Here is a 26,963-nt window from a genome sequence, read left to right as displayed (position 1 = left end):
AAAGCATGCAACTGGGTACGCAACTAGTCGGCGAAGCGTGCAACAAGGTTTGTAAGTACTCTGCAAACTTTGCATCCCAAGCTGCGAAATAAAGTAGATGGGTGGGCCTGCAAGAAAGCTGGAAAGGGACTTTTTACAAGGGCTGGTAGTGATAGGATGAGGGGCAATGGCTTCAAACTAGAAGAGTGTAGACTTAGATTAGATATTAGGAAGAAATTCTTTCCTGTGAGGGTGGTGAGCCCCTGGCCCAGGTTGCCCAGAGAAGCTGTGGCTGCCCCATCCCTGGAGGTGTCCAAGGCCAGGCTGGATGGGGCTTGGAGCAGCCTGGTCTGGTGGGAGGTGTCCCTGCCCAGGGCAGGGGGGTTGGAACTAGATGATTTTCAAGGTCCCTTCCAACCCAAACCATTCTATGGTTCTATGATTCACCACCGGCCGCAGTCCCTGCCGGGTACCCTGATGTGACCTGGCGCTGCCGGGGAAGAGCAATCCTGCAGGAAGGACTCCGTGTCCCTGAGGAATGATCTATTTTGAAACTATAAGCAATACCTGCAGTTCCCCGCATTACCGGGTTATAATGATCTTTGTATAGACAACTGAGCACGTCTTTCTGAGGGAAGAGTAATCATTAAAGAGGAGTCTCTTAAGAAAAGACAAAGTCCACCGTCAAGGAAAGATAATGACCTGTAAGTTTAACAGAGCCTTCTGAATGGTACACCTTTGATTTTCAGTGTATTTTGTGCTCCAGAAATACACTTTTTGTAAATAGACTAGTTACTATTTTTTTTTTCAGCCACCTAGTTAAAGGTGTCTTAAATTTTCCAGTGCTTATTTCTGTGAATTTTTCACAACACAATATTGAAAAATATTGAGAAGAAAGCTGAAAAATAATTCAATATCACTGTAGAGTAAAACACATGGCTACTACATAGCAAAACAGTTTATTCTCAGGCTTGATTCTGTTATCTGCATTATCAGGAGAGAAAAATATTTTTCAAATACTTCAGTACTGCAAAGGTATTTACCTGACAGCTGTAGTTTTAACGCTTTTTAGTGGAAACCAATGTGTACTAAATACAGGAACTTTCTGATCTAGGTGTTAGAAAGGATTTCCTTAGAGAAATAGATGCAATATATATATATATATATATTTTATGATGCTATTAAGAGAGGCAGTTGCTCTTTACGGATACTATACAAAGTATGCACCCACAAGGAGACCTTAATTTTGTCGGTTAAATCAGGTGCATTTTATATATGTAGATCTGATCTAAGCATTTGGAGCAGCACCAACAAATCAATATCCCATTTTACATGTGATTTGATATTATCTTCCAGAATGACTCTTGTGTTTGTAATAATGGATAAATCTCAGACTCAAATGTTAAACTCAAGCACCAAAGTGAGCACAGAAGCCACAAAGTTTTTAAGCCATTTAGGAAATCAAAATCCATTTTTGCTTCTTGTCAGCACTAACGATCAGTCTGTGATCAAGGGTCAGGTCCTGGGTCTGTCACTCATGACAAAAATGTTTGAAAGATTAACTCAGCTGAAGCCAGTGAAAATATTCATGGTCTGATCATCACAGAATCACAGAATTTCAGAGTTGGAAGGGACCTCTAGAGATCGTCTAGTCCAACTCCCCTGCTAGAGCAGGATTGCCCAGAGCACATCACTCAGGGCTGCATCCAGGCGGGTCTTGAAAGTCTCCGGAGAAGGGGACTCCACAACCTCCCTGGGCAGCCTGTTCCAGTGCTCTGTCACCCTCACTGTAAAGAAGTTTTTCCGTGTATTTGAATGGAACTTCCTATGTTCCAGCTTGTGCCCGTTGCCCCTCGTCCTGTCACTGGGAACCACTGAAAAGGGGCTGGCACCATCCTCCTTCAACCCACCCTTTAGATACTTGTATGCCATAATAAGGTCTCCCCTCAGCCTTCTCTTCTCCAGGCTAGAGAGTCCCAGCTCCCTCAGCCTTTCCTCATAAGGGAGATGCTCCAGTCCCTCAGTCATCTTAGTTGCCCTTCGCTGGACCCACTTCAGCAGTTCCCTGTCCCTCTTGAACTGGGGAGCCCAAAACTGGACACAGTATTCCAGTTGTGGCCTCACCAGTGCAGAGTAGAGGGGGAGAATGACCTCCCTCGACCTACTGGCCACACTCTTCCCTATGCAGCACAGAATTCCATTGGCCTTCTTGGCAACAAGGGCACATTGTTGGCTCATGGATAATTTACTGTCTACCAGGACCCCTAGATCCTTCTCCTCAGAACTAATTCCCAGCAGGTCCACCCCTGACCTATACTGGTGCTTAGCATTCTTCCTCCCCAGGTGCAGGACCTTGCACTTGCTTTTGTTGAACCTCATTAGGTTCTTCTCTGCCCAGCTCTCCAGCCTGTCCAGGTCACGCTGGATGGCAGCACGGCCCTCTGGAGTGTCAGCCACCCCTCCCAGCTTGGTATCATCAGCAAACTTGCTGAGGACACACTCTGTCCCATCATCCAGGTCATTAATGAATATACTGAACAAAATTGGACCGAGTATTGACCCCTGGGGGACACCACTGGTTACGGGCCTCCAACTGGACTCTATGCCTCTGATCACAACCCTCTGAGTCCTGTCACACAGCCAGCTCTCCATCCACCTCACCATCACCTCATCTAGGCCATACTTCCTCAGCTTCCTAATGAGGATGTTATGGGAGACAGTGTCAAAAGCCTTGCTAAAGTCAAGGTAGATGACATCTACAGCTCTCCCCTCATCCAGCCAACCAGTTATAACATCATAGAAAGCTATCAGATTGGTCAGGCATGATTTACCCTTGGTAAATCCATGTTGACCACTTCCAATAACTTCCTGTTCCTCTATGTGTTTGGAGACGACATCCAGAATGAGTCACTCCATTACCTTCCCAGGGACAGAGGTGAGACTGACCGGTCTGTAGTTCCCTGGGTCCTCCTTCTTGCCTTTTTTGAAGATTGGAGTGATGTCAGCCTTCCTCCAGTCCTCAGGCACCTCTCCTGTTCCCCACGACCTTGCAAAGACAATGGAGAGTGGTCTAGCAATAACATCTGCCAGCTCTCTCAGCACTCGCGGGTGCATCCCGTCAGGGCCCATGGACTTATGAATGTCCAGCTTGGCCAAGTGGTCTCTGACCTGGTCCTCCTCAACCGAGGGAAAATCTTCCTCTCTCCAGACCTTGCCCCTTGCCTCCAGGGTATGGGATTCGTGAGAGGCAGCTTTAGCAGTGAAGACCAAAGAAAAGAAGGCATTCAGTAACTCTGCCTTCTCTGCGTCTTCCACCACTAGAGCACCCGTCTCATTCATCAGTGGGCCTACATTTTCCCTAGTCTTCCTTTTTCTATTGATATACTGAAATAATCTCTTCTTATTGTCTTTAACTGCAGTGGTCAAGCTGAGTTCTGATTGAGCCTTGGCCCTTCTAATTTTCCCCCTACATAGCTTCGTTATATCTTGACAATCCTCATAAGTTGCCAACCCCCTTTTCCAGAGAATGTAAGCTTTCCTTTTTTTCCTGAGGTCCAGCCAAAGCTCTCTATTTAGCCAGGCTGGCCTTCTTCCCCATCGGCTCGTTTTTCGGGACATGGGGATGGCCTCTGCTGTGCTTCTAAGAGCACCTGCTTGAAGTATGACCAGCCTTCCTGGGCACCTTTGCTCTTCAAAACTGCCTCCCAAGGGACACTCTTGACCACGCTCCTAAACAGGCTAAAGTCTGCCCTTCGGAAATCCAAGGTGGCAGTTCTGCTGGCTCCCCCCCCTTGCTTCACCAAGAATTGAAAATTCTACCATTTCATGGTCACTGTGCCCAAGACGACCTCCAACCTTTACATCCCCCACAAGACCTTCTCTGTTAACAAACAGTAGGTCCAGTAGGGCACTTCCCCTAGTTGGTTCCTTCACCAAGCATCAGGCTACACGGTGCTAGTCTGGTCTCAGGAAGGGATGACTCCTGTCATCTGAAATTGGAATTTACTCCAAAGGGAAAGCTCTCATATCACGAGAAAAAAAAAAAAGGTACAGTTAGAAGCAAATATTACTATTTCCAGAATAGTGCAATATGCAAGTACAGCTACCAGTATTTGTCTGTGAAAAGCAGAAATTTTGAAGCTGCTATAGAAATAAATAAGAATCATACCAAAGACTCATAACACTACCAAGAAATATGCTCAAAATACCGGTGTAGCAGATTGTGCATGTGCGCCAGGCCACTGTATATATCATTTAGCATAAAAAGACACAAAATATGTAAAAAGCATTTCTCAAATTCAATATTTTATATATGCATTTGAAAAACAGAACATTAAAAAGCTCCCGACGTGTTCTCTTCAGATACTTGGTTGCTTTCGTGAGCTTGCATTTCAGTTTCACAATTATTAATACTCTGATTCTCTGGGATATAAGCAAAGCATCTTCCCCAGCCCTGCCCATCGCTATTACTTTACACAAAAGATTTCCAGTCTTTCTGTTATCAGTAATAAATAGGCACAAGTTGACATGTCCAAATTTCCTAAATTAGTTTAGGGAATGGGATATGGAGGGAAATTGCATATTATAAAAAAAAAAAAAAAAAAGAAAAAGTCATGCGAAGTTTTGATTCAGGAGTTTATTTCAGCCGACATAATCTCCAAACACGGTTGTGTATACTGAATTCTACTAAGCACCTGTCCACCTTCCAAAGGGGCTCTACTTTTTAGTGGAAAAACCTTGTGCAAACTGAAATATGACTTTAACATTTGAAGAATCTATGTAAGCACTAATATGACCCGATTTGAAATATTGGCATTCCAGTAGAAATTCACGACAAAGTCATCATTTCCCTTTTCAGACTGAAAAGGGTCAGAGCTAGAATTTGGGTTAACGGAAGCAGAAAGGCCACCGCAGAAAAGCCTGAGAAATCACTGTCCTACACGATTACATTTATTGAACAAACAAGACTGTTAGATACAACCACTCATTTATCCCCCCCAAATGAGTATCAAAATACATAACTAAAGCACTTTAAAGATCTTGCTGAAATGCACAAAAGCAGATAATGCACATAGGTTATTCAAGATAGGAGATAATTCGAAACAAAGAACCGAATAACTGATGAAAATTGGTCTTCTTTCACATGCTCTCACCTGTGAAACTGTTACCACAACCTAGGGGTAAAGGATGCCACCAACTTAAAACACAATGGTGAAATATAATTCTTTGAAAATTCTTCACTTTAGAAATTTCCAATGATTTCACATATTATACATTTTCTTCTCTGGTCATCTTTTCTCTGCTCAAAAGCCTTGAAGTCCTATCATCAATAGGCCTCATCAGCAAGCAGTGTTGAGGTTTTATGAAGAACAGTTGCAAGTAAATACCCCTGGCTATTTAAAAATTTACCTATAAAGCATCACAGTGAGGAAGTTTAAGTGGCCACTTTTGAAAAGATCGCTCTAAGGTAGTCACTGAGGATGGTCAAATGGGGCCTTCAAGTGAGTGGTTTACACCCAACAAACGTCGTCAGCAGCTACGCAAAGTGACACCATCCCACGTGAGTACCAAAACCTGGCAGATTTTTCGGTTTGAACCTGTTCTTATCATTATATTAATATCTAACTGACATCCTAGGCTAATAGGGATTGAAAGTAAATGGATTTAGCAAATTAAAGCTCTGAAAGTTGTTCCTCTCACAGAAGATGAGGAAACCCCATAATCAAGGTTCTTCCTTTGGTTTCCCTCCAAAACTTTAATTTCACAGGAGTTTTCACAAATAAAATACAAAACTTTATTATTTCAGGGAAATAACAATTTCAGTAATTCCCAGCTAAGAAGTACCATCATGACAGAATAACAAGTGTTTTCATGCTATTTTGAATTAATATTTCTCCTTCAGTAGTTGCATTTCTAAGGTGTACTAATTTTTTTCCATGTAAGAGTTAGCTAAAATGGCAATCCTGAACAATACCATGAAGCTATGCTGAAAACCTCTGAGGGCTATAGCATAATATACTAATTGACATTTCTAACTTGAGTTCCAGTTTATTATCCCATTAGCGTTTCCCTACTTTCTATGTAAAATACTATCATCCAAAAAATACCATTCATAATTTCAAAAGAATAAAAAAAAGCCAAAAAACCAGCCTCTGTAGGCTTACATTTATGCCAACAGGAATTTTGCTGTTTGGAAAAGCTTGCTGGAATCCAACCCAAATAACCGTGCGCTGGGCCCATGTGAGCCGACAGGCAGCTTTATTCGTCACTGTGTGACGGCGCAGTCAGCCCAGCTGCTAATTAGCAGTGCTCGCTGATGGCAGACAGACCACTTTAAAAAAATCTGTCCAAGCCAGTAATAATATATTACACTACATTTCTGTTTCCTAGAGTGGAAGTTACAGGGATCTTCCACTTAGAATTTCTTGGATAACATGACTGGCACCGAAATCTTCTGACCCAGATGAACTTTTTCTTTTACTTTATTTATTTATTTTTAAATTTTTACCCCAGGCCCCACAAACAGTTCTCCACCCTCTCAGCGCTGTGAGTAGGACTGATGCGCTCTTATTTACGTGGTGCGGTTCAGCGGCGCAAGTTTAAGTGAAAAATACCTTCCAGTTTGTTTCTGTGCAGCTTTGTTTTGAATTCACTTGGCAGCATCGTGACTGAGCCAGCCACCAGCTGTGGTTTGTGGGAAGAAGCGCGCACGTGGTCTGCCTGGTTAGCCCTACCAGCTGCATTCATACCCCATTAAATAAGCCTTCTGCCAGCCTGGGTTGATGGTTGACTTCCAGAACCTCACCCTTGTAATGGCATGGATTTTACCATTGCCAGAGACATTTATTAATCAGACTCTGTATCTATGATTTAAAACCTGCAGAAAACATCCATGTTATCACATGGTTGAGGAGGAAAAAATAAAGGAAAAAAACCAAACACCCAAAAGCAGAGGAATGCCTGGCAAGTGAAAGTCTCTACTTTGTTGAGTGGACACACCTTAAGGTATTTGTTCTGTACAAAAGAGAAATATTAACCAGCAAATGGGGTGTACTGGGATAAATAAATTACTGTGAGGCAGCTGGATGAGAATTTACAGAGCATTTACTTAGAACAGCTTGCTTTCGCTGACCCAGAGCAATGCAAGATGGCTTATTGCTCTCTCCTCTGGTCCCTCCATCGCACTACTGCAGGTTACGGCGCACAAACAAGTGCCATGGCAACCGATGTGCCTTTAATTGATATCCCGGCTTTCACAGAGGGCTGGATCGTACCTCATAAATCTGCACTTCAAACTTTTTAAACTAAAAGTATCTCAGCTATAAATGAAGCAGTGCCTTTTAAGAAGCATCTTTGATTTTTTTTTTTTTAAATTCACATTCTGCAGCAGCAATAGACCTTTCAACTCCCCCTTTTACACTCAGTCTCACCAAAATCAGCCACAAAAATTTCAGTCTCTACTGCACACGTGGACAGAAGGATTTTCTTGGACTCCGTGCTAAGCAATGAAGGTTGCTGTACACGTACTCCTCGTTCTCCTGAGCAGATGGATGGGGGCAGGCAAGGCTTCAAGTCTGGACACTCACTAATTTGCTGGGTACAACTGACACAGCAAAAACATCTCCATTTGGTGTTGACTTAAGAAGGAGAAGCGGAGATGCATCCCCAGCCAAGACAAGGCTGAAGAAAAGGACTTTTGCTACTACTAAAGGCTACCCCAGGTTACTGCATCTCCTGATTGTCTCCAAAATGTACCTTCCACCCTTCCCTCAGGGCTGCAACTACACACACTCCCTCTTTGTACAAGTTAATCCTTCAGGATGACACGTCATTGCCTGCTTCTTTGGAAAATGCATTGTCATGACATAGATCGAGGTAAAATGAGTGCATGCTTATTTAAAAATAAAAATAAATAAAAAAAACCCCACCACACAAGGAAAACCTGATTAATTGGACAGCAGTGGTCAGTGAAGATCAGTTCCTAACTGAAAGTCATCCCCAGTGCAGCACAAACCACACTTCTGCTCATGTGGAGACCCGCTGGGTTCCCACACACGCCAAGGCCGGGCTACGGTGGGCGTGGGGGAAGCACCACAGCTTCTTCTAACCATTAAAGGCTCCGGTTCTTTAAGGAAGCCTGAACTTCCAGAGGGTCTCCCAAGGAGCACACTCAGAACGTCAAAGGACAATTCTGAACCCTATCCCTGGTGTTCAAGTTTAGTTTTTAACCATATGAAGGAATTGCTCCTCTGAAACCAAACTCACCAGGGGGTCATACGTCCGGATGCTGAGCTTTCCTTCATTCTGCTCTCTTTTATTTGTTTCTTTATTGCTCTCATTTTATTATTTAAAAATGCTGAGAGGTTAGAATGCTTAGAGTCAGATGGAGTCAATGTGGCAGGCTAATGTTTAACCTTAAATTAAAACCTCACAGATAAAAAGAGAGTGTACCACAGATTTCACAGCGAAGTCCCTCACTGAGGCCCGCCTGGCAGAAGCATCGGTAGCACTTGGGTCTAAGTGCATTCAGCACCTTCCTAACTCATCCTTTGCTTATTTTTATTTCCTCCTTAGAAGATAATTGGATTAAAAAAAAAAAAAGACTCTCGAAGCTGAATGATCTTTCTGTTCGTTGTCATTGATGAGCTACAGATAAGCTGCAACTTTGCCGTCAACTGAGTTAATCTGTTCAGAGCAACAGCCATAGAAAACCAGAACCCTCCATCAGAGAATCGTCCGACTGGTGCTATGTCAAACTTTGTAGCTCCAGAAGTTAAAAAATTTGTGGCTTGGGACTATGTTGTTTTTGCAGCGCTATTTTTAGTATGTGCTAGCATCGGAGTCTTTTTTGCAGTTAAAGAGAGGAAAAAGAAAACTTCAAAGGAGTTTTTGGTGGGTGGCAGGCAGATGACATGTGGACCAATAGCTTTCTCTCTCACAACAAGTTTCATGTCAGCAGTCACCGTTCTGGGGACACCCTCCGAAGTTTATCGCTATGGGGCATCCTTCGTGCTGTTCTTTCTTTCGTATGCGCTTGTCATCATTTTTACTGCCGAACTTTTTCTACCTGTATTTTACAGATCCGGCATTACAAGCACTTATGAGGTAAGTAAAAAATAATAAAAAGTGGCACTGCTCCAACGTAAGAGTCAGTATCGTGTATAGAGATATTTCTAGAGAAAAATCTGTCGGAAGAACTGGTTGCATTAATTCAAACTAGTTATTTATATTGCATAAGTTGAAAGCACAAATTAAGGGTCAGAACTCCTGTTAGGCGCAAAGACAGGACAAGGGTTGTGTAAACCCAGCACCAAATTAAGTTACACCTGGAAAATATTTTAAGTGTATCCAAATGCTTTTGATCTTATAAGTGACTATTCCGCTCTGGTTTAGAGAGCAGGTATTAAAGACGGACTTTCAGAACAAAATTCAATAGTGTCCAATTCAGACTTGGTCTAGATCTGGCAATTTGGTCCGATTTCCTATAAAAGCGGACTAGCTGATATCTAAAAAGGTGAGGGGGGGAGGAAGGGATGAAGAGAAATAAGATGGCAGGTCTCCAAAAAAAAAAAAAAAGAAAAAAAAGTCAGGGCTGCAGAATGAATTCAGGGATTCTCTAGGAAATTAAATGAACAATCTCTGAATTTTCTAGAGTTTTTGCTTGGCGTTCCTCCTGGAACACATCATTTTCTTCATATGACAGTTCAGCAGTAAAAAAAAAAAAAAAAATTAAAATAAATCAGTAGTCCTTGTGATGTTATTGCCAGGAGCACAGTGTGCAGCCCCTGTCATCTGCACACCCACAGGACAGCTTTTGAGCATTTGGGAATAGCCTTTTAGGCGCTTGAATCAACTGCCGCAAATTTGGTTGCTCCTGTTTGTGGGTAGTTATGTCTAAGCAAGAACTGGATGAAGAAAGCAGGCTTAGTTCACGAGGAGCTTCCCGATAACAGAAAGGCTGCCCAGGCTCTTTAAGGAGGGGTTTTGGTATTTGGAAATATTTCAGTTACAGGTCGGAAAAAGGGTAAAGTTTACCAGCTATACCCGTTGCCACAAGTAACTGCATTTTCTAGCTGGTTTTGATGCAAGGTCAAAGAATTAATTACTTCTCTCATCTGAACCACCAAAGGTGTCATTGTAGCCAGAGAGTCCCTTCAAGCATGCTGGAAAGGTGACTCTGCTGTCTTCATTAACTATTTTCAGAAAAAAAGTCAAATTATATAAATTGGCTATTTATTTGTATGGAAAACTGTGGGGTTTCTTATGCAAGAGACACAACTGTGTCCAGCTGTGTCTCTGGACATGCTGTGTCCAGCTCTGGAGCCCTCAGCACAAGAAGGACATGGATCTGTTGGAGCGGGTCACGAAGATGATCAGAGGGCTGGAGCACCTCTCCTGTGAAGACAGGCTGAGAGAGTTGGGGTTGTTCAGCCTGGAGAAGAGAAGGCTCCAGGGAGACCTTATAGCAGCCTTCCAGTACCTGAAGGGGGCCTATAAGAAAGCTGGGGAGGGGCTGTTTGCGAGGGCATGTAGCGATAGGATGAGGGGCAATGGTTATAAACTAGAGCAGGGCAGGCTTAGATTAGACATTAGGAAGAAGTTCTTTACAATGAGGGTGGTGAGACACTGGCCCAGGTTGCCCAGAGAGGTGGAGGAGGCCCCATCCCTGGAGACGTTCAAGGCCAGGCTGGATGAGGCTCTGAGCAACCTGATCTAGTTGAAGATGTCCCTGTGTTGGACTAGATGACCTTTAAAGGTCCCTTCCAACCCAAGAGATTCTATGATTCTAAGAAAGATGAACATGAACAAAATTAATAAGAATCACAGAAGGTGGTTGGCTGTTCACACAGAAGGTTGGAAGAGGCCTTTAAGATCATTGAGGCCAACTGTATACCTAACACTGCCAAGTCCACCACTAAACCACATCCCTAAGTGCCACACCTGCATGTCTTTTAAATACCTCCAGGGATGGTGACTCCACCACTTCCCTGGGCAGCCTGTTCCAAAGCTTGAGAACCCTTCTGGTGAAGAAATTTTTCCTAATATCCAATCTAAACCTCTCCTGGCACAAGTTGAGGCCATTTCCTCTCATCCTATGACTTGCTACTTGAGAGAAGAGCCTGACACCCACAGCTTTGGAAGTACTATGCCCAGAGACTTGGAAAAGAGAGACTTGTACAGCCTGTGCCTGGTGTCTGCTGGGGAGCACACGGGACTATGGCCCAAGGAGAGACCCAGCCCACCCGAGCCTGTGTGGAAGGCTGCTACAGGGTTAGCAACGCAGACTTAATTTTTTGGTCAACTCTAGAGAGACTCCAGGTGGTGACTCAGGTGTGAAATCTGGGCTTTTGGGGATCTACTCACCTCTGCAGTTGTGTCATAATCAGGAACGACTTCCACCTGGAAGTCCATAAGAACACCAATTGCCTCTCTCTGTTGAGGATGTGCAGATCTGCCTTTAGACTGAGACACAGCACATGAGAAAACCAGCTTTGCTCAAACACTGTGAAAGCCTCTATGTTGCTGCTTCTCCACCTGCGTCACCACTGCTTTTTGTCATGACAGGAGTCAAACTATGCTCTTTCTCTTAGGGACGACCTCAAGTTTCCTCTTCACGTAGTTGGAATATGTTTTCATTTAAAGTTGCAGTTTCTTTTCCTTGTAGCCCCTGGGCTCTTTCAGTTATTCCTGACACAAAGGAAATACCGAATACTGTAACCCAACGTATAATCTCTAGTACATTCTACTGATGAGAAAATTTCTTAAAATGTAATTATCGCTATATGCAATAACAATCATGCTCTCCTGTTCATTACTCATAGCAGTAGTGCCAGTTGCCACTAATTTTACTTGCATAGCAAGCTGTTACACAGGGCGAACAGAAGGTTAATAGTTGTGTCACAGATGGTACATGTGCAATTTACTAAGATTGCTCTTTTTCCTAGTATTTGGAGTTAAGATTTAACAAGATTGTCCGTCTTGCTGCAACATTGATCTACATCCTGCAGACGGTAAGACGACATTGAGTCTTTGATGATGTTAATGTCACTCAACATTTATTTTGATGGACTCACCTCAGACTGCAAGTTTTGTACAATGAGATGTTTTAATGAGTATTCTTTTTTCTTTTTTTTTTTTTCCACTTGGGCTGTGAATGTTAAAAAGAAAGAATGATTGCTTTCCTAACTTTCTAGCTTTCTCCTGTTGAGGATTAAAAACATAATTTCGGATGTCTTTGACACTTGGATGTCGTGCTGAACTCTCACAGCTTCTCAAATTCTTAGTTTCATTATGTTCCCTTGAAACCTTTCTCTTTCCAAATGAGTGGATCTCTCTCGCTTGCGAAGCTAGAAGAGCTGTACTGGGGATGTTTAGTTCACCAGTTACCCATTTACGGCACCGAGGTGAAGCTATCCCATTTGAAAGCTGTTGCATGTGGCATCTCCTGGGGATGCCAGGTAGCTCCAGCCCCGTGATGGTCCCAGCAGGGACCATCTCAAAAGATTACAGTAGTTACATATTTGATGGAAAGATGGGATTTGATGGGATATTGGAAGACACTGCATTCTACGTTTAGTCCATTTTATTAATTCCAAAGCCTTTAGCAATAGATATAAATCCTTAATGATTTTCAGACTTTGTTTCTTCCCCTGTTCTGTCAGAACAGACATCTGAAGGGCATCGAATCGGCTACTTTGAAAGAGATTGGATGGAAAAAGGGAAGTTTATTTGGAAGATCAGTCCAAGTTCTCTCTGAATCAATGTTTTTGTTTTCCTGAAAGCTCCTCTTTCCATTTGACTAGGATGTATTTGTCATCTAGTCATCTTAGCTATGGGTGAAATAAGTAATACCGAGAGAGATAATGGCCCTTTCATCAGAAAAGAATTAAATCAAAGTTTTTCATTTTGTAAAGGCTGAAATAGAGGCCATATACAATACAAGTTGATCTAAACAAATCTCCAGATCTGGTATTTTGCTCTGAGCACCACTCTAAATAGCAGCCTTATCACTGAGCATTCACATACATATGGGTTTTTTATCATGAACTTTTTCTCCTTCAGATCCTTTACACAGGAATAGTGGTTTACGCTCCATCCCTGGCACTCAATCAAGGTGAGTTCCCATGCCACACTACATGGCTACCCCAAATACCCACAACACGAGACAATCAGAATAACTAAACTGAGGAAAATAGATAAAGTTAAGTCCAAAACAAAATTCCTTGAAGGTTCTGTAAGAAGGTTTTGGCCTGCACCTCGTAGCTCTGTATTTCTGACCGCCCGGATCTCCCTCTCGCGCGGAGCCCCGCGTTTGCTCTTCTGCTCTCCTTTGCACTCAGTAACCACCCGAAGAGGTTAGCAATGAACAATTTCTCAACATCCTGACAAAGTTCACAGTACGAGCTGATGATCCAAGACTCTATTCTGTACTTTGATTTCCCCCCTTCCCTGTCTCCCAGGTCCAGGTTCCCACAGGCACAACTCCATTCCCTGTTGCTGGAGCTGGATGCTGTGCTGCTCTCCGCGCGCTTCTTTAATTAATCTTTGCAAACCAGGCGCAAAGCATCCATCATGACAGATGGGATCAATGATTTTATTGCCATAGGGCATACGGAATCGCCATGGCCCAACTCTTGATTTCACCAAAAAATTAGGATTAGGTAGAGGTTGGGAGGCTCTTTTCATTGTTCGTTATCTGAATGGCATCCAGTTTGTCCAATCCCACCTCTCACACAGTGCTGAGCTTCCTCCCTCTGGAGCTCAACTGAATTTTATGAGACAGTTCACGTCCATTATTAGGCCATACTAACTTTGCAATTAAGAGAACTTTTACAAATAGATTTGCCCTCACACACTATGCCCGGTGGGAGAAACTTCAATATAAACCAAATCAAAATTTTTATGGCTTGTATACAGTCATTTTATGAAGTAAAACGAACATGCAAAATTGTTTTATTGCAGCACATTTTAGCATTAAACTGTTCCTAGTTGCAGGGAATGGAATTTAGTTTGGGCTTGTTTTATTTTCCTTAGGAATTCTTTGGAAATCTCTGAAGAACTTGATTTCTCAAGAGAAAATTCTGGATTAAGAACAGAAGGAAAGCATTGCTTATAAAACTGTGTCCCATAGGAACGATGTTTTTCTTTGTGCAATTATTCTTCTTACATGTTACTTTTGCACGCTTGAAAGTTAGTTAAATCCAATTTGCAAGAAAGCAACAATGCAAAACAGTATCCAGTAGCGTTAAGAAACCTGAACAATTCCGCAAAGCTCTTAATAGACACAAAAGATTAAAATTAATAATTACTCCCATCCTTCTATGGCTAAAGAATCACAGCTTTTCTGTTGCCATCCCAATGACTTACCCCCATTTCGCTAACCGTTTGGTTTTCTTTGGTTTTACAGTCACTGGATTTGATCTCTGGGGCTCTGTAGTGGCAACTGGAATGGTCTGCACTTTCTATTGCACGCTGGTACGTAACAGGCAGAACCGAGCAGCTGGAACACAGATTGTTAATTCAACCATCCTTTATTCACGACAGGCTATCGCAGAGCGGCAGCTTCTAAATACAGTCCGAGTGACTGAAGTTTAAAGCAGTAGAATAGGAAGATAAATTTCTTTTAGACTCTGTGGTACAAGTAAGTCTATTTGGAGAAAAAATTATTTCCTCTCAAATCCTCTGCTGTACATCTCGAGGTTTAAACCAGACAGCTGGAGGCAGAGTCCAGATAAGGAAGCGATAACCTGCCCCCGCCATACTAAATCTTTTGAGAAGAAGATTCTTCTTATCTTCTACAAGTTATAGACTGGAAAACACTGTAATGAAAAAAGTGTCTCCCAGATCAAGAATAGGGTGATAAAGCCTAGGAAGGACGATCAACAGGTCACAGAAAGCTTTGCTTCTGAGTGGAAGCAACACAAGACTCTGGATTAGAAAAAAGATAAACATCGCAGTGGAAGCGATGGAGCCGTGGGGCTCAGGACACAACCTAAGTTCTGTTCTCATTACCACTGATGAATTTTTTTTTTTTTTTTTTTTTTTTCAGTCCACCCTTGTTGAAAACCCTTATTATGTTGCTCTAGCACAGATTTGATCAAATACGAAAGTAGCTATGGACGAAAGACGAATTGCGAACTTTCTGGAGCTATTTTCCTGCACTAGGCTAATTGCGGAGCCCTGAGCTCCGAGAATTGTCCAGAGCATTACGGGAAGTACAAACACAGGCCGGCTTGCGTTCCCTAAGCTTTTGTTCCACACAGTGACATATCCTTCAAATACATATAAAAAAACCACATTTAACTGGAGGTCGAACATTCTCATATGGCTGTAGACAAACAATTGAGTCTCCATGTCGTTTTCTGATCTGCAAAAATAAAACCTCCATGGAAGAATATAAAGAAAGTTTAAGAAAAGGCTTGATTTGCTAGATGCTATACACACAGCTCATGAGCTCCTGAAATAAGGGGTCTTTCTACCTTTTGTTGTACTTGTGCAACAAGAAAGAAGATGAGAGCATGCAGTTTCTGTTTGTTTTAGGGAGGACTAAAAGCTGTTGTCTGGACAGATGCATTTCAAATGATCGTCATGGTGGCTGGCTTTGTGACGGTTTTGATTCGAGGAACTACTCTGAACGGTGGACCAACCAAGGTCTGGGAAGATGCCTATGAAGGTTCACGACTAAACATATTTGAGTAAGAAACAAATGGTGCAAACCTTTTATTTTTCCTTATTTAAGGTTTAGAAACCCTATCCTCACTAAGGCAAAAATGCTCAAGACTTATTATGCTACTGGTGAACAACCTCGGTGACTCAGAGAAGCCCATTCCCTATTTCTTCAGTTCTTGTGAACGCCGTTGACCTTCAGGAGAGCTTAACTCCTCTTTCTGTTACCCTCTTTCAAGAAATCAAAGCCCTGCTGAACTGAAAGGGAGCTTTGCCAGTTTTCTTTGTGCAGCTACAAACGCAGCCCCAGTTATTCCTTCCAATTGCATATCCGATCTTTCATTTCCTATTCATAAAACTGAAGCTTCATTTTAAGAACACTCACCGTGGCAGCTAGCAGTGGTGCACCAATGCACTGGGGTAGCAAACTGACCTTCCTGTGGCTCTTTGTGGCCTTGACTGAAAAGCTCATTGGTCCAGGCAAGTCACTGACAGGATCCAGCAGCAAGGCCAAATGTTATCTGCCGGGCGCATCAAGATTAGCAGAATTGCAGAGACGACAGATGCAAGACAGAAAGATATACTTGTCCTGGTAAAAAATTACCAAGTAATGAAATTCTGTTGTTAAAAAAAAAAAAACAAAACAAAAAAACCCGCTGCAGCTGAAGTGCTTTCTTGTAAAGGAAATAACACATCGTGATGATGTAACTAAAAGGTTGGAAGATTTTGAGAGTTTATTAAGCAGCTTTGCTCCTTGCGGAGGACGGGGTCCCAGGCAGGACGGTTTGCAGGTCTGTTGCTGCAATATGACACGGATCTGAAATCTGAGCATAAAAAGCCTTATAAATATGATTTATCTCAACTAATTTGCCTTATGACTGAGTCTGTATGATATATGTTCATCCTGACTTGACTGTAATGTGTTCCAATATAGAAGTAAAAAACCTTCCAAATCTAAATCTAAACACAATAGATGTCGTCTCTCCTGGAAAACAGTATTACTGATGTGGTGCTTCTTATTCAGAGGGTAGGACATACCAGATATTTCTGAAATATCACCTACCTCTTGCTAAATAAATGTGTGTTTAAATAAGTGAACTGAATTGCTTCTCCTTCTCTTTTCTAGCTTTGACGTCGATCCTTTGAGGCGACATACCTTTTGGACAATTGTTATTGGGGGAACATTTACATGGCTAGGGATCTATGGAGTTAATCAGTCCACAATCCAGAGATGCATTTCTTGCAAATCGGAAAAGCACGCTAAACTGTGAGTTACCTGTCATTAACCCATCCTAGCAATCAAAGACACTGGTGTGGAGTTCTGCTGACAGTCTGTCAGTTATGTTAAATAAATATCAAGATCCCGTTGGGTGGTAGTAAGCTAATTTTGCCCCGACGGTCTCACTTCCTCTGGCCCTAAATGGCATAAGTAAACGCAGAAAGAAAAACGGGTAGTTATCTACCTCTTGCAGTTTATTTAATTTGGGGTCAGGCTGCCAAATGAATCCTTGGAAGCAGAGTACAGAAGAGACGCCCACACAGAAGTTGTCCTGCCTATAGCTTTATTGGGAAAATGTATTCGTTGGAACTGTATTTATGTTGTATTGCATTAAAAGTGGTTATTGGTTTAATGGGGCCCTATAGTACAAGTCACGAACTAAATAAAATGAAGTCACTAAGTTATTAAAATTCTAAAGTAGAAGAATAATGGTTGGAATCAATGACAAAGAACCACATGAAACTTCACTATTTAGACATGTAGGTCTCCAGCCTGCTTCCTTAAATTCAGCATTAGCACGTGCATAGACACACATTTTGCTAAACAATCAGATTTTTTCATACATCTAGTGCTAATTTGTTGCCCGTTTGGCTAAAGCATAAATTTAATTTTTTTTTTTTTTTAAATTTATGTGGTAATTTTTTTCCTTCTTCAATCAGTTAGCTTTTTTGCTAACTAATTATTCTTAAGGTCATGACGGATTATATGAATCTATCCTGTTGAAATTCAAGCTCTGAAAAATGTTTGGAAGTCACAACAGCGAGAACAGCACTAGTAACGAGCCCTGAAAGACCTTCTGGTCCCAGCAGCACAGCTCTGAACTGGCCTGGGCAAGAGACGTTGAGTAAGGTGATGCCCAAACACGACGTAGGCTCTATACAACCTGGCAGCTCTCGGGACCTACCTGACTACTGAACCGCAGCCGCACAACCTCCCCAGCGGCTGCTGCCACCCACATCCATTTCACTGAATAGTCAGAAAAACCCAACCGAGCGTGTCGCTTTGCAATAGCAGCGTGGCAACCGCGACAGGATCCACGCAGAACAAAACTCCGCCTGCCTTAAAGGGAGAACAGCAACAACAACTCCCGACAGACAAAAAGCTGCTCTCGCGGGGGATGGGAGGGACAGACCCAGCGCTCGGTGCGGCCCATCCTGCCTACAAGCTACTTGCCTCTTCCAGCTGTGGAGAGTTACCTAGAGCCTTTATTCTGGCATAAAGTGCCTGTATTTTTCCATAGTTTTTTGAAATCAGTAGCACATACAATTTCTTACCCTGATGATGCCTTTAAGAAATTATATAGCTAGCTTTGATTAAGGTGTGTCCCTGAAAAAGTTAGAAATAACTAACTTGTAACAGCTTTTCTATATTTATCTTCTATTAAACAGAGTTTCTCTCCTGTGTTCTAGGGCGCTTTACCTGAATTTGTTGGGACTTTGGACAGTCCTGGTGTGCGCAGTATTTTGCGGCTTGGTGATGTACTCTCATTACAAGAGCTGCGACCCTTGGACCGCCAGTTTCATCTCAGCACCTGACCAGGTACAGATACCCATTAGTATAATTAGGAGCTGCTCTGGGCCCAGACGTAGCGTGTATAGAGACAGCTGAAGCGTTGTGAGATGCTTTATGTCCTTTCAGTGCTCAGGCACTGAGGTGGTTACCGCATCAGGGCTAGAACATACCTATTCTGGCACTCCTGCAGTACTAACCTGGTTGATCGCTTCTGCCAAACGACATCCCCTTAGCTCAAAATCTGACACCTCTTGTTCATTGGAACAAAACCGGAATTTAGCAACATGCTCAGAAGCAGCTACCAAGATGATTAGGGGACTGGAACACCTCTCTGATGAAGAAAGGCTGAGGGACTTGGGTCGTTTCAGTCTGGAAAAAAGATGACTGAGGGGGATCTTATCAATGCTTATAAATACTTAAAGGGTGGGTGTCAGGAGGATGGGGCCAGGCTCTTTTCAGTGGTGCCCGGGGACAGGACAAGAGGTAATGGGCACAAACTCGAGCATAGGAAGTTCACCTCAATGTGAGGAGGAACTTCTTTCCTTTGAGGGTGGCAGAGCCCTGGCACAGGCTGCCCAGAGAGGTGGGGGAGTCTCCGTCTCTGGAGACACTCCAAACCCGCCTGGACGCGTTCCTGTGCCACCTGCTCTGGGTGACCCTGCTCTGGCAGGGGGTTGGACTGGATGATCTCCAGAGGTCCCTTCCAACCCTACCATTCTGTGATTCTCTTCCATTACCCAGGAAAATCTTAACTAATTGCTTGTGTTGCTCTTGTGCTCCTTCTACCCCAGCTCATGCCCTATTTTGTTATGGACATTTTTTCTTCGATGCCAGGAGTCCCGGGACTGTTTGTCGCCTGTGCATTCAGTGGAACGCTAAGGTCTGTGAATCTGAAATGACATTTTAGCTGCGTACCATTGACTTCTTGAGGACCCAGGAGGACATTAAAACATGAAACCCTAAGAAAAGCCCAGCTGTTTTTCTTAAAACGTTCTAGGAAGCAATAGTAGTGCTTTGCCGAATTATGTTATATTTATGCCAAAGTCTACCTCCACTTCTCCAGTATCTTTTTTTATCCCATATACATTTTAGAATAATATTGTCAGTACAGGCAATAGAGTAGAAAACCAGCTCAGCTTACTGAAATACCTTTGGAGCTACTCATGGCGAAATTGCCTTTCCTTAACCTGACTGCCACAATATCCTAGGTAAGGATAGAGAGCTTTTCAGGAAGCCTCTCTGCACATGAAACAGTTAGACCAGGAAAAGAGACGTCTGCACAGAGAAGTTTTAGAAACTGTGTGTTCTTTGGGGGAGTGCTGCACGCTTTTGTAGTTTCTACCTTCTACAGGCCAAACGCCATCACTTCATAGGGCACAAGAAAGAGAGAAGAATCAAGTTCACAGTGACGTTACCCAAAAGCCATACAGCCAATATCCAACAGGCTATTTATAAAGACTGCTATCTGTAGAAAAAGCAAGAGAGCGCTATTAAAACAGGAAGAAAAGTGAAAAAACCCTAAAACAAAAAAAAAACAACCCAAAACCCTGCACAAAGGCCACTGTCTGCTCCTGGCAGGAGACTAAGAGAACAGTTAGGGGCACCAAATACCAAATGCTGTGCTGTAGGTATCGCCACTGCCCTATTGCCACAAGTTCACAGAGATAGTATTCGCCAAATAGTCACCTAGCTAAAAGTCAGAGTATTCCTATTCCATATTTTTCAGTAAGGAGAGAAAATAGACCAGACATTTAGTGGAAGAACAGGGTATCGCTAGTGGTGACCGAACTTTGACCTGTAAGGCAGTAATATTTTTATTCCGGAACATTTCTGTATTCTGAAGGTCTTTGCAGCGTGGTAGACTGAAGGGTCAATCAGCATGAATTTTCATCTTGTTCTGTGCCAGCCTGAAGCAGGGCCCCTAGCAATCACAGAAGGGACAGACACCTCACCAGCATTATACATGAAAAACACTCTTCGGGAACTGTACATTTTATAGTATTAATGCTGAACAAGAGGCAGCATTACTCTATAAATACAACTTTATTTCAGATCATATTGCTTCCTACTTAGCATTCTTCTCCCTTTCTACAGCACAGTAGCTGCCAGCATCAACGCTTTAGCAACTGTTACCTTTGAAGACTTGGTCAAGAAAGGTTTCCCAAACCTCTCTGAGAAGATGAGCACATGGATCAGCAAAGGCTTATGTAGGTACCCCAGGTGGGATCCATTTGTTTAACAGCAAAGGTGTCCACCCCCCTCAGCTGCTATTATAATAGGAGAAAATAGGGCAGGAATTCATGTACTCGGAGCCTCGAGAGTCTCAGGCTCTCAGCTGGCTCTGAGAGCAGCTCTGTGAGTAGTGAAGGACACTGCCTGGTGACACTGCTTCAGAAATACACTTGTGCTTCAGAAATCACAGGATCACAGCCGTTTATAAACTCTCATCATGGATGTCAGCACGATGCATCAGGAAAATGAAGCACGCGCACTATACAGTGCGCTCCTCAAAGTCCTTTGAAAAGTTTTTTCTACAGAAAATACTGGGGAATACTGTGGGATTTTCCTTACAACGCTACAATCAAAGAATATTATTGTGGTTATTACCACAAAATTCTATAGCAGCATTACTAAATATTACTGTTTTTTAGTAGTACAATAAGACGTTTCTATTCAAACTCAGAGCATCGCCTACGTAGGTTGTTCAGTTCTCAGAGAAAAATAAAAATGTAAAAACACAAATGAGAAGCAGACCATCAAAAAAGATCAAGCATCCAAAGCAGTTTAAGATACTTGTTTACTAGTACTGCAGCAGTACATAACCCTTTTATAAGTATTGTAATAATACCATACCCTTTTCTGATCTGTGAAGATCACAGAAGAGCCAAACCAGTCCTTTCCTGGTCTCTGTAACAGTCTCCAACCTCCTCTGTTCCTGCTTTTCTACACACAGGATCTAGAAAGATAATTTTAACCTCCAAAAGCAAGGTGTGCCAGCACAGAAGATGAGGTTTGGTTGACGTTCCTCAAGACTGCTACATACAGAGTTTTGTCTACCACAAAGTTAAAACTCGTGCCAGAGGAAGAAAGCCACGCTGTTTATCATTGCTCGATTCATTCATTAGATTATTTTAAAAGTGTTATTTAAAGGCAACAGAAATGGAAACATTTCTACATGAGGCATGACTTCTGAATTAAATTTCGCTGCTAAGTTCTGTTTCATAAGCAAAACCAACCAACGAAAAACCCAGCAAGACTTCATGCAAGACGCTGCCAGGTGCTTAATGGTCTGTTTTAAACATCAAAGCCCAAAGCGCAAAATCCTCCAGGCTGCCTGGTCACTTCGGACGCTAGATGAATTAGAAATTGTCCACACTATTAACCAGCACTGACAACCTCCCTGCCTGATCTTTTCCAGGTATATTATACGGCATCCTGTGCACGTCAATGGCTGCAGCAGCGTCGCTGCTGGGAGGAGTCGTGCAGGTATCTCCTGCTTCAGAAACGCAGTGAACTGAACATGAATGAACAGAAACGCAATGACCTGAACACCACTGATGTCCCTGGGGACTGCTAGCTTACCTGAACAATCCCTGTGGACGCTCTGCTGAGAGGAATAACCAGGAAAATAATAATAATTAAAAAAAAATATCATAGAATGTGTTGGGTTGGAAGGGACCTTTAAAGGCCATCTAATCCAACCCCCCTGCAGTGAGCAGGGACATCTTCAACTAGATCAGGTTGCTCAGAGCCTCATCCAGCCTGGCCTTGAACGTCTCCAGGGATGGGGCCTCCACCACCTCTCTGGGCAACCTGGGCCAGTGTCTCACCATAAATCACTCAACTCCCTCACTATTTGCTCACTGCTGGGAACCAGTACTGAGGAGTGTGATTCTTTCTTCAATTGTGCACTGTTGGTCCCTTCTCCCCCACCTTTTCCCACTGAAAAATTACGGGCCAGAGGCAGAACCGTGCATGCTCCCTCCAGCTGCTGCGATCTCTAAGCTCCTGTCTCTTTCTCTGCATCCACAGGCTTCCCTCTCCATCCATGGGATGTGCGGGGGGCCCATGCTGGGATTATTTACCCTGGGAATTGTGTTTCCTTGTGCTAACTGGAAGGTAAGAAAAAAATAATTCTATCCTTATCTAAAAGGAAATCTCTGGGTGTTATTTGGTTAAAACTCCATCTTGAAAATTATTTGGGTTTTTTAGATTTATTCTCTAGGCTGCTTTTCAGATTTAGAGCCTGAGGAGTCCAGGTTTTTTAAGGAGTTATTGTTATTTCTGAGCTTTTTCTCTTTCATTAAAAAGAAAAAAATAAATATTCAATACTTGCCCCAGTTTATATTCACCTTGGGACGCACAGAATGATTTCGGTTGCTCTGCCTTTGCCAGCTCAGGCAAAACACAGTTTCATATTGCCCCATGAGCGGTCCCATTGTGTCTACCCAGAAGTAAAACTAAACTCTGCATTGCTGTTTTGATCATCATCAGTTTTGCTTCAACTTTTATTATTGGAAGGCAGTAAATCACCATGTTTTATACCTTGGTTGAGAGAGAACAGAACTGATTTACACAGACTCAGACCGTAACCCATCACCACCTCCTCCTGCCCAATTCACGTTCACCAAGAAGCGCTTCCCACCCATCATCTTTAACGTTGTCTTTCCATACCTGCCAAGGGTGCTACCGGAGGCCTCTTAGCTGGCATCACCTTAGCCTTTTGGGCTGGTACGGGCTCCTTCGTCTACCCTGCACCACCGATAAAGTCCATTCCTCTGCAACTGTCGACTCTCAACTGCACGCTGGCCAACAGCACCGAGGCGCTGGCGACAGCAGTTCCCACGGCGACCCCAGACAGGTTATTTTCCCCTATCCTTACCACAACAGCTTGCGTTTTGGCAGGGTGTGTGGGGTACAGCTGGTAACCGCTGAGCGGGCCAGGAGCACGGGTCATACGCTGACTGCGGCACGAGCTGAATTCTGCTGGCGCAGTCAGGAGAAGTGAACATACCCGTTCGTCATCACTAGCTGCTTCCTTCCCTTTTGTCACCTCTTCACAGACCTTTCCTGGCAGACACTTGGTACTCTCTGTCCTACCTGTACTTCAGTGCCATCGGCTGTCTCGGCTGTGCAATCACAGGGCTGCTGATAAGCTTTGTAACAGGTTGGTGCGCAATCTATCTTTCTATCTGTGAACGCTTTTGCACAAGAATCTGACTCAGCTTTTAAAAGAGCTTTAAAAAACTCCAGCGAGCGGCTCATGAGACACAGACCCAGGAGAGAAATCATAGAATGGTTTAGTTTGGAAGGAACCTTAAAGACCATCCAGTTCCACCCCCCTGCCATGGGCAGGGACACCTCCCACCGGACCAGGCTGCTCCAAGCCCCATCCAGCCTTGAACACCTCCAGGGATGGGGCATCCACAACTTCCCTGGGCAACCTGTCCCAGGACAGCGGGCTCCGATCCCGCTCGCCCCCCACCTCATGCTCTGAGGCTCCCAAGGCTCCCACCTAGCTTTCCATAGAACCACAGAATCACCCAGGTTGGAAGGGACCTTTCAGATCATCGAGTCCAACCATCAACCCAACTCTGACAAAAACCATCACTAAACCACATCTCTGAGCACTACGTCCACCCATCTTTTAAATACCTCCAGGGATGGTGACTCCTCCACTTCCCTGGGCAGACTGTTCCAATGCTTAATAACCCTTTCAGTGTGAAAATTTTTCCAAATATCCAGTCTAAATCTCCCCTGGTGCAACTTGAGGCCATTTCCTCTTGTCCTATCGCCTGTTACTTGGGAGAAGGTACCAGTCCCCACCTCTTCTAGACTTAGATATCATTATTTTCCCCTTTCAGGACCTACTAAAGGAGAAGACATCCCCCCAGTGTTAATTAAGCCAGTCTGCAACCTGTTTTGCTTTTGGTCCGAAAGTCTCAAAGCTTCCCTCTGGTGCGGTGTGCGGCACGACAGCCAGGAGGTGAGTACCCGAACCCATGGCTCAGCCCCGCCAGGGCCCGGGAGCGCTGGGTGTACGCGCTCGTGTGCACCTGAGGACACGTGCCGCGCAGAGAGCGGGCCAGCTTTCCACAATCACTCCTTAAAGTTACGCAAGGGATGCCGTACAGGCACCATGGACGGGAAATGAGATCAGCCAAACCCTCCTACTCAGCGTTAGTCAGGAATAAGTTACCGATTTCCCCTGTTTATCCAGCACAGGGGGACTCGGGGTCTCCGGAGACAAACAGCCCTGGGGATGGCCAGCAGCCCATGAAACGGGGACTGACCTCCCTCTCCCTGCTCCGGCAGCCGAGCGGGGACAAAACCGCCCTTTACACCCCAGAGAGCAGTTCACCCAGCTACAGCCTCCTCCCACCCAGCACAGAGAGAAAGACTTTAGCACTCACACCTCCACGAAGCTCTCCTGCTGCTGCCACCCCCACCTCCAGGCCTGGCAGGGCTCCTCCCTTCCAAGGTTCCTCCTCCCCAGGGCCACACACCAGCACCTGGGGGGCGGCTGCCGCCCACCTCCTCCTCCTCCACGGAAACAGGACCAGCTCTCCCCCAGGTGTCTCAGGGCTTCATAGCTCCTTAACAAGCCACAAGGAACGAGCACCTCATTTTCTTGCACTGCTGCAACAGTTTGCAGAAAAACAACATTGCTCCACCTTAGCCGAATCTGCTAGGTTTAGGACAGGGACGTGAAACAATATGTGTGTTTTCAGCTCCTTTAGAGTACACTACAGGTACCTTTAAATCGTGAAAGTAGTCTTTCAGCTGCAAGGCTCACAGCAAGGCAGAAGGTGTCCCTCCACCCAGCCTGCACTTTGTTTGACGTGGAAGGTGATGGTTTAACGTGGAGAGCAGCTGTGGCTCTGGATTTGCTTCAGCTGGTTCGCTTGGCTTTTAGGTGCTGGACATCAGAACTTTTCTGGAGAAAAATAAAATCACCTCAATAAAAGTAGAAAAAAAAAAATCACATATGCCTTTATCCCCTTTTAATTTGCTTAAAATGTAGAATAACAGCATTAATCAAGTAGCTGCAATGTGAGACCACTGAGGCAAGCATAGGCCAGACAAAATCCCAATCCATTAAAATGTAGATAAATAGGCAAATGAAAAATTCAAGTGATTGTGAGTGCACTGAGGGCACGTTTCAAGACTTACACAGGAACAGAGGAGTTGTGAGAAGTGGTTTTTGTTGCTTTTGGCAAAGACTTTCCATGGGGGAATGAGAAGATGGTTGCGTACGGAGGGGCCACGCACTAAGCAGTGCCTGTTTGTGGCTCTGACAGTCATTTCGTGTAGCGCAGTAAGGATGTCAAAATTTCAAAATGCAACAAGATGCCCTTCAAGCGAAGGAAAAAAAGCAGCGAATACAGGCTTCAAACTACTAGGGTTTTTTCTTTCCTTTTTTTCAGGTGGACTTCGAAAAAAATCTGCCTGAAGTTACTGCAAATGAAACTGGAACAGATGACACCTTCAAGAATAACATCAACAAAGAAAACAAATGCCAGTTCCCTGGTTACAATCCCGAGGAAAAATCCTATACTAACATGAACAGAGAATCTCGCCTCTAGAAACTGAGGGACGAGGGTCATTTAATCAAACTTTATTTCTCCAGCTTCAGAAATGAAGAGATCTTTTTACTGTAGATGACCAAGAGGGAACAATTGCTCTCTATAGCAATAAAGGCCAGATTTTTATTTATGAATTTCATGACAGATGTGTGAAATCATCGGCCAAAGGGGGTTTGGGAAGCAGGACTATTTCAGAAGAAATGTTTCATGAATCTTCTTGTGGAAGCTCCTGCTTGGAAGGAGCCGCAACACGTCTCTATCACACGCTTTGTTCAGTAACTACTCATTGAAGGGAAACGTGCAAGGGTGAACTTGAGATAAAGCAAGACTTTGGAGAAGTTCCTGAGGTCTCTCACTAGGGCGAGAGTGTGAACTGCCCTCTGATGGAGGGGAGAGGAGGGAGGTCAGGCTGAGCTACCTTCGGCCCGTTCCTAGGTATCGCAAAAAGCCTCCTCACAGGAACGTTGTATAGACCAGACTGGTCTTTGAGTGACTGAGTTAATGGTGTTTGCTTCCTCTGTGGAACTCAGATTTCTTTATAACATCTTATTGTAAAAGCTATAGGAGAGAGCAACAAATTTTACTTCGAATTCAGGATAGTTCTTTATCCGTGTTAGTCTTGGAAAAACACCCTTTCAGCTCAAAAAGATCCACCTACTACCTTTATGCAATAACGAAAATAAAATGACATTTGATGATGATGCCTCCTAACTGGTAATCCATGCTGAATTTTGAAAAAAGACACATAATTAGGCAAAATAATCTGTCGGGTAAAAGGACTCAGTCTTTAGCAGTGGAAGTAGCTGTTCCCTGCGCACCCAGCCTCGTGAGCTAGGAGACAGGGAGGGGAAGCTGAACGAGGTCATCACAATTAAAGAGGAAGTGATCAGTGACCTGCTACGCCGCTTGGAGGCGCACAAGTCTATGGGACCGGATGGGTT

The 26,963-nt window shown here is 43.8% G+C and overlaps 1 protein-coding gene across 1 annotated transcript; it reads left to right on the top strand.

Annotated features, from left to right (window-relative positions):
* Window positions 1–8,462: 8,462 nt before the first annotated feature.
* Window positions 8,463–26,724, top strand: SLC5A12 (solute carrier family 5 member 12). The gene is made up of 15 exons (XM_054201365.1): window positions 8,463–9,084; window positions 11,925–11,990; window positions 13,042–13,093; window positions 14,387–14,454; window positions 15,520–15,674; window positions 16,772–16,912; window positions 18,334–18,463; window positions 19,228–19,316; window positions 20,531–20,643; window positions 21,855–21,922; window positions 22,469–22,555; window positions 23,119–23,297; window positions 23,500–23,603; window positions 24,301–24,422; window positions 25,864–26,724. Exons 1-15 carry the CDS (start codon window positions 8,728–8,730, stop codon window positions 26,020–26,022), a joined length of 1,890 nt encoding a protein of 629 aa, XP_054057340.1. The 5' UTR covers window positions 8,463–8,727; the 3' UTR covers window positions 26,023–26,724.
* The last annotated feature ends 239 nt before the right edge of the window (window positions 26,725–26,963 follow it).

Source organism: Rissa tridactyla, chromosome 4 (assembly GCF_028500815.1).
Source record: "Rissa tridactyla isolate bRisTri1 chromosome 4, bRisTri1.patW.cur.20221130, whole genome shotgun sequence".
Lineage (NCBI taxonomy): Eukaryota > Metazoa > Chordata > Aves > Charadriiformes > Laridae > Rissa > Rissa tridactyla.
The sequence above is the reverse complement of the archived record's forward strand: the minus strand, read 5'-3'. Positions and strand labels throughout refer to the sequence as shown.

Coding starts and splice junctions, on each gene's coding strand:
- SLC5A12 (XM_054201365.1), top strand. CDS start 8,728: ATGTCAAACTTTGTAGCTCCAGAAGTTAAAAAATTTGTGGCTTGGGAC. Junction 11,991..13,041: donor TGATCTACATCCTGCAGACG/GTAAGACGACAT, acceptor TTTCTCCTTCAG/ATCCTTTACACAGGAATAGT. Junction 22,556..23,118: donor TTCCTTGTGCTAACTGGAAG/GTAAGAAAAAAA, acceptor ATACCTGCCAAG/GGTGCTACCGGAGGCCTCTT.